This window comes from Grammomys surdaster, unplaced genomic scaffold, assembly GCF_004785775.1.
Source record: "Grammomys surdaster isolate TR1022 unplaced genomic scaffold, NIH_TR_1.0 125767, whole genome shotgun sequence".
Taxonomy (NCBI): Eukaryota; Metazoa; Chordata; class Mammalia; order Rodentia; family Muridae; genus Grammomys; species Grammomys surdaster.
This window is the reverse complement of record NW_021620598.1, coordinates 177,032-185,001: the sequence shown is the minus strand read 5'-3', so window position 1 is coordinate 185,001 and position 7,970 is coordinate 177,032. Positions and strand designations below refer to the sequence as shown.

Sequence of the window (7,970 nt, the reverse complement as noted above, 5' to 3'; positions counted from 1 at the left end):
TCTCTTCCTCCCTCCCTCCCTCCCTCCCTCCCTCCCTCCCTCCCTCCCTCCTTCCCTTCTTCCTTCTCTCCCTCTTTCTCTTTCTCTCTCTCTTTCTTTCTTTCTTTCTCTCTTTCTTTCTTTCTCTCTCTGTTTCTCCCTTTCCTTTTTTCTTTCTTTTCTTTCTTTGTCTCTTTTATTTCTCTCTCTCTCTCTCTCTTTCTCTTTCTTTTGAGAAAAGGTCTCACTTAGCTGGTCTGTACCTCACCGTGTAGACCAGGCTGGTCCTGACTCTACCTCTGCCTCCCAAGTGCTAGGATTAAAGGCATTCACCACCACACCCAGAGCAGCAATTCTTGAGACCACCATACCTTTTATAAGTTCCCGTCCCACCCAGGGTCAAGATCAATAGCCCTGTTCATAGCCTCCAAGCTGTCACTGTCTACATGTTCAAGAGGCTCTTCCTATACCAGCTTTCTCCTCAGATAGCCCTTTCCAGTATAATGTATAGTATAGTATAGTATAGTATAGTATAGTATAGTATAGTATAGTATAGAATAGTATAGTATATAGTATAGTATAGTGTATAGTATAGAATAGTATAGTATATAGTATAGTATAGTGTATAGTATAGAATAGTATAGTATAGTATATAGTATAGTATAGTATAGTATAGTGTATAGTATAGAATAGTATAGTATAGTATAGTGTATAGTATAGAATAGTATAGTATATAGTATAGTATAGTATATAGTGAAGTGTAGTGTACTGTAGTGTAGTATAGTATATAAATGACAGCCTCCTCTGGCCCCTCTCATGTCTCTCCGATGTTTTCATGTCTGGCTCCTTTTCCTAAATGGTTACAGTCCCCCTCCATCCCCCTCCTAGTCCTGTACAAGCCCAGTAACCCGAAGTCTGCTCTGACTTTCCAGACTATCTTTGGTTATGAGGCCTGATATGGGACAGAGTGAATGCCCATAGCCCATGTGGGACAGCAGCAGCATTTACAGCTCTCCTGTCAGCTCTGCCTGACCCAGTGTCCCCTCCAGTGCCTCACTGTTGTCCTTGCTGATATGATTTTTCTTTTTCCTTACGGTTTATTTATTTTTATGTGAATTGGTGTTTTGCCTGCATGTATCTCTGTGTGAGGGTGTCAGATGCCCTGGAACTAGAGTTACAGACCGTTGTGGGCTGCCATGTGGTTGCTGGGAATTGAACCCAGGTCCTCTGGAAGAGCTGCCAGTGCTCTTAGCTTCTAAGCCATCTCTCCAGCTCCCGGAACTGACTTTTCTAACACTTAGATGTGGTATTGAAAAACCTTCCCCAGAAGTGGGTTGATGACTTCAAGTGTACCAGGTCCCCAACCCAGAACTGCAGTGCTCTTTCTCCACTAAATGCTGCTCCTTTCTAAACTGTGACCTCAGAGCTAGCCCGTGACCTCAATACCCAGTACTCTTGGAGGATGTGGTCCAGACTCAGACATCTGGTTTTGCGCTGCCCTAAGCCAACCTGGAGGCTGGCCTTGACTCTCCCACCAGGCTAATGAGGATTTGTAACTGCCCACTGGGCAACAGGAAGCAAAAGGTCTGTCTATAGGACCTGAGACAGACAAGTGACCAGAGAGAGGTCCCCAGCAGAGCTCTATCTTGGAGGCATTCAGACAGCCCAGTCTAGTCCAGTGTAGTCCTGCAGTGCAGAGTTGAGGCAGGCAGCTTCTCCCAAAATCCCTGCTCCCATTGCTGAGGAAGGCTAGGAAGACAGAGCTAGATCAGAGGTTCAGAAATGTCTGGCTGACAAGGCCCTACTCCGCATTTCCCGGCCTGTACAGCAGGTCATACCCTGAATGCAAATGTAGCCAGCAGGTCAGGACTTGCAAAGACTCCACTCTGCAGCAGTTAAGTGATGGCCACCTTTGCCTTTCAGAGCACAGACACCAGGAACAGGGTATCCTCCCTTGTCTCTCATCATCCCGGGCTTCTCTGGGCTTGCACCTGCTAGGGCAGCCCATAAGAGCGGAGACATGAGAGAGAGGGATCCACCTGTGATTCCCAGCTCTGTCAGGTCTGAGAAGGGTCCAAGGGGTCACAGTGTGACTGGACAACATGTCCTATCCTGTGTGCTGGGAGGAGCCAGAGCTCCAGACAGGCACCGAGACCCACACACGTCACACCAAACCTTGGAAGTTTCCTTCCCTTGGAAATGAGGCAGACTGGAAAATCCTCTCACAGGCTCCACCCTGTATCCGTCTCAGAGACACTGTGAATGGTCCTCAGGACATCTACACCACCCGTGCCTGATGCCCTTGAAGTTAGGGTCTCCCAAGCGCCAAATGGTTTATTACAGGGGTTTTCATGCGTGGCTACCTCTGGGTGCTTTCTTCCCTTCTCCCCTCCCACGTCCCCACACTCCTCCTGCCTCTGAGCACCACCTGTCTCTCCAGCCTGCCTCACCAACCCCTGCTTGACTGTTGCCAGGGAAACCGCCTCCTTGGCAACAAGCCGGCATCCATCTGACAAGTATACTGGGGAAAGGAATGCTTCTGCCTCTTGCTTGGGCCGTTGCGAGCTCTGTTCTAGAGCCTAGATACAGCCCAGCTGGGGTCTCAGAGAAGGGGAATGCTATTCCTTCCCTGGTAATCTTCAAGCAACTGCATATTAAGCGCCTACTGTTTGCCTAATTTTGTGCAAGGCTTCTTATATGCACCCTCATGTATATTCATTCGTTGGGCCTGCAAGACAGATGTGATAGTTTCCATTTTGTAGATGGGGAAACCGAGGCATAGAGAAACAAAGAAGCTTCCTATGGCTGCAGATATCAGAGCTAAGAATTGAACCCGGCGGTCTTGTCTGTCTTCAAAGCCTGGTTCTTCTCACCATCTTGGAATCTGTGGTTTGGCCTCTAAAGACTCTAAAGTGAACTGGCCCCCACATCTAGTAAGGTGTTCCCTTGCTAACCCTCATTAGGTGGCACTCTTGGTGGGCCAAGTCCAGCTATAGGGTCAGAAGCTCACAGACAAATCAGGCATGGTCTCAAGACTGGATGCTATGGATGAGCGTTGGGTGTGATCTACTACAGAGAGCCCAGGGGAAGTTCTCTCTCTGGTCCTGGGTTTGTCGGGCTGTGTGGTCAGAGGAAAGACTGGGAGACACACTTCCGAGCATGCGTTATTTAGAGAGACTGAGTGGAGCTTAGCTAGCCAGAGAGGGTGGCCGGCGGGATAGCGATGACTGGAGAGAGAGAAGCGTGCCCTGGGCTCTGGAGTTGGACTCTGGCTTCCTCCAGCGAGGCATAGGATTGATGGATGAGGAGTGAGAGCCCCTGTTGGGTACCTCAGGTGTCTGTGAGCCCAGGATGAGTAAGAGGAGACCTAGAAGGTGGATGGAATCCTCCTGGGCAGAGTCTGAACCAGGAAGTGAGGGCTGAAGTGAGCAGGGAGCCTGGGTGTCACATCACGCAGACGGCTCCCAGCTGCTAGGGCCTCAGGGACCTAAGGACCAGCAGGGATGCCCTAAAAGGGCATGCATGTCCTTTCACTGGCCAGGTGCTAGTCTGGACAGAGTCTGGTGCTGGGCTTTGCTGGTGGTCCTTGAGGTGAAATGGTAAGGTAAAGACAGAACTGACCCTGTACAAGTAGGACAGGAACTTAGGTGACTTATGACTGACAGTTTTAATGGTGTGACTGTTCACAGCATGGGGACAGAGTGGGGGTGGGGGTCTGTCCCTCCCTGGGCTTCTGAAGCCCATCAGGTTAACAACAGGAAGTAAGGGTTGCTCCAGGAACCTGAGGACTGCCCTTCTCTGTACCTGCCACTGACTCTGGTGCCCTATTTCCCACAGTCCCTACAGCGTCGAGAGACAGAGGTCTATGCTTGCATCGAAGGAGAGGCTGGCAGCCCTGTCTCCAGCCAAAGCCCGGCCTCCAAGGTATGCCCCAGGGACCTCGGAGCCTGGCTCCTTCTGTCTTTCCTTCTGACCCATGTACACCATGTGAATGTAATAGACCAGAGAATTAGGCCACCTGAAGTTGAATGTCCCCTCCCCAGAAGCTGCCCTAATAGCCAGGAGGACTGGGAGCTTTGAACTCGGTTGGTCCTGCAGCAGCTGTGCAGCCATGGAGGAGATACTTATCACTCTGTGCTTGAGTCTCCTGGTCTGTGGTCCGATTAGCCAGAGAGAACCTCACCTCCCAGACTTGCTGTGAGGACAGGTCACTGTACAGAGAAGGCTACCTAGGACCAAGTGTGCACTCACACCGTGTGACGATTATACTCAACGCTGGTGACCACTAAGCAGTTACATACACTGGCCAATCAGGCCATAAGGTTTCCAGATGTGTGCTAGAGCCAGCTCTGGCTGGCCTGCTCAAGACTGTCACTATAACACGGCCCTGAGTGTACTCCTTAGTCATACTGTCTTTCTTAAACCTCAGTTTACTCATCTGTAAAGTGGGTGAGTAATATTGACCTGAGCTACCAGCTTTGCTACAATTCAGGAGTAACATGAGCACTGGAGCTTTGAACCCTACAGAGCGGCAGTGTGGTCAAGCTGGTGTAGGAGGTCTGCAAGATGGGTGGTCTCTGAGCATGCTGGAGAAGCCTCATAGATTACAAAAGCTGGCACTCTGCCATCCTCAGCCCAGAGTGCAAGTGTTTGTTGAATCTCTAGGTCTCAAAACCCTGAACTAGGCCCTAACTGGAAGCACTCCTACCCTGGACTACTGAAGATATGGTATCCATCCCAGTCACTGTCTATACAGGGTTAGGTTCTGGGGTGCTAGGCAGGAAAGGGAGGTACATTACCTTCTGGGAGCCTACTCTGTAGGAATAAACTACTGACTCAGAGGGCATGCAGAGATAATCTGGTAACTTGGAGGGACAAGTCCTGTGGAAAAGCCAGACTGGGGTGAGGAGAAAGGAGGGCTTCCTGGTCTCATTCATTCATTCATTCATTCTTATGTCTGGCGGCAGTTTCCCCTCCCTCCTCTCTTCCCACCCCCACCCCCCAGTGCCCCCCTTCCTGGTCCTCTTGAGATTTTTTTTTTTTCGAGACAGGGTTTCTCTGTATAGTCCTGGCTGTCCTGGAACTCACTCTGTAGACCAGGCCGGCCTCGAACTCAGAAATCTGCCTGCCTCTACCTCCCAAGTGCTGGGATTAAAGGCGTGTGCCACCACTGCCTGGCCTCTTGAAATCTTGAGATGTACCATGCAAGGTGAATTCTGGTAGTTAGGCACTGAGTGGCTTTGCAGAGCGGAAGAACTCACACTCCAGATCAAAGGAATGTCATGGGGAGGGAGGAGGCTAGGGAAGCTGACTAGGGGTAGTCTGGTGTAACTGGAGGGTGGAAGGCATGTATGGAGAGGCACGGCAGGAGACGAGGTGGGCTTGGAGAAAAAGGTCATGTTTCCTGTCAAAGTGACTCTCAGGAAGCTCTCTGCCAGCCCCTCGACCAGAACTAAATCAGTACAGATTCAAAGCCAGGCATGCTGGCTCATGACTATCACCCCTCCCCCCAACACTCGGAAAGTTTGTGATAAGTTCAAGGCCAGCCTGGGCTACACAGTGAGTTCAATTCAACAAACATTGGTTCAAATTTGTTCTTGTCCAGACTAATATTTTCCTCTCTCCCCTCCTCCCCCTCCCTCTCTCCGTCTCTTCCTCTCCTAGGAGAACCTGAATAGATTTGAGGATGACAATGAATTTAACCTCGTGTATGAAAATCTCTAGGAGAAGTTCTACAGGCTCCGAGCCTTATCCTGGATGAGGACCCCAGAGTCGCAGCTCTTGTCTGAGGACCTGCTTTGGGCCAGGAGTAGGGCCTTCAGGACAGGCCATCATGTCACCTGCCTATTCTGGGCTCTCCCTACCTTGGCCCGGTCTGCTGTCACATTCTGCATCCCAGCCTGAACAGTTCATGTCTCTGGGCTTTTGCCCAGGCTGTTCCCTCCATCAAGAATGCCATTCCTCCTCCCCTGGCCCCATGGGCAAAGTGGTCCTCAGTCCCACGGGGCTCTCTTGGATAGCATCTCTTTCCTCTTCACCCCTTGCTGCCTCCCCTGCAGAGCTGTGATGTGGCTGTCTTGGCATCGGCCTACATTTTGGTCCTCAGGCAGACTTATCCCTTGGGAGAACACAGTAGGATCCCTGTGAGGGCTCTGCCTGGCCGCTGAGCCATTCCAGCTCCTCAGCCCAGAGGCTTGTTCAGGGCGAGGACATGCTGGGTGGACTGGAAAATACTATGACTAAGGAGAGATGAAGAATGGGTATCAAAGAACTGCACCAAAGCTGGTTGGGCCCAGGGCCAGATATGGAGGCTGAGGATATGGCAAGCAGTGATGAGCCAGGACCAGGAGGAGGGAGGTTCCATACGTGCTGGTGAGAAAGGAGAATCTAGGCGCGCTCCTCCCACAGTGAGAACCCTGAGCTAGTTCCCCAATCAGCCTGTATGGGCACCTCTCCATGCCTGCCATCCTAGGTTCTCCAGGCATCTGTTCCTTATTCTAACCTCTTAGATGCAGTTCCCCCAGTTCCTCCTTGTGGCCTACTCTGACCCCACCACCTGCGGCTTCATGCCCTTTTCCTGTCTTTATTTATTTGCTTTTGGCCCATGTTGCCTCCCCTGAAGATGGAGAGCAGCCTAGCTGTCTCCATGCCACCTCTCACCACAGTGGTTTGGCTGTAGTGGTTTGCTGCTGAGCCTCCCCTGGGTAAGTCTCTGTGCTGAGAAACTCAAGCCAGGGTGGATCGAAGCTCCCCAATGCCTCTCAGCCTTTCTGGCCCTCCAGGAACTCACTCAAGGGACCCTTCATTCACCCTGCAGGCACCCCCTACAATAGGGAAGCCATCTCCTTGGAAGACAGGGACCGAAGGGCTCAGTTTCTGGGGTGCAGGGCTCCTCTCCTACCCTGCTTCTGTCCTCTTAGCCTGCCTTCCCTTCAGCTTTCCCAGAGGTTACACTTTAGCTGTGGTAGATAGGCCAGTCTCCCTCCCCTCCTTTCCAGGCTGCTTCTGAAGTTCCTGAGATGTTCTCATTCCAAAATCCGCATGCACCCAGGGAATATGGAGATGTCCATGAGTAGACACACCTAGCCTGGCCCAAGCAGTGTTGAACTATTACTGCTCAGGCAGTAGAGGGGTAAAGAAGAAGGCACAGATGCTTCAGAAGATGATGTCCAGAAGCACCTGTGGACAGTGGCTCCAGGCTTTTTTGAGCCCAAGGGATGGACTCTACTCTTGAACATCCAAGAAGCAAAGCTCTTCATGGGCTGTCAGACTGAGTGAAGGCCCATGCTCCTTTGAGGCTGGCTTGATGAATTCCTGGTCTGTAAGGAAGAAACCAACTGCCTGGCACAAGAGATGCCTCTAGGCTCCTGACTCCATTGGTCTGAGATGAAGCTCAGCACTGGAGTGAAAACCTTAGCCAGGAAGAACCATTGCCTCTCTTACCTCCTGAGCTTTACATCCAGTCTCTGGATTCTCTGACTGGGACTCATGTTTTTTTTAAACCCTTTCCATGAAGGTGAGGGATGCCTGATGGGACTTCATATTGCACCCAGGGCTCCCAGCAGTCACCCTGTTCCCACTGCCACATCCCTACAAAGCAGCTGGGGGAACCTGACAAAACATACTTTGTCTTGTTCCTTTCCCATGAAAAAGCCTTCCGTGGTTTCTACTTTACTTAGAATAAAATCTCCTTGCTGTGGCCTAGGGGCCCCAGGAAGACTGACTCATTGCCCCTTGTGGAGACACAGACATTGCCAGAGTGATGGCTGAGTGATGGGGGCAAAGATGGGCCACGGGGGGCGGGGAGGGGCAGAGGTTACCCAGGGCTCTGGTGATCAAGAAGAGAGACTGGGAAGGAAAGAAGAAGAAAGAAAGGAGATGGAGGAGGAAGAGAAGGACAGTTTGGGGTGAAGGGTGGGATATAAGAGGGGTTTTCATATTAGGGAGAATGGGAAAGAACATTTTAGGGCTCCCAGGAGTCAACAAAGAAG

At 51.1% G+C, this 7,970-nt stretch overlaps 1 protein-coding gene across 1 annotated transcript in view; it reads left to right on the top strand.

Annotated features, from left to right (window-relative positions):
* Nfam1 (NFAT activating protein with ITAM motif 1) overlaps positions 1-7,702 on the top strand; it is a 37,864-nt gene extending 30,162 nt beyond the window's left edge. Inside the window, exons 5-6 of the mRNA XM_028788758.1 lie at positions 3,817-3,903; positions 5,644-7,702. Coding sequence (XP_028644591.1) covers positions 3,817-3,903; positions 5,644-5,703 — 147 coding nt within the window. The 3' untranslated portion in view covers positions 5,704-7,702. The remainder of the gene's footprint in view (positions 1-3,816; positions 3,904-5,643) is intronic.
* Positions 7,703-7,970: the final 268 nt, after the last annotated feature.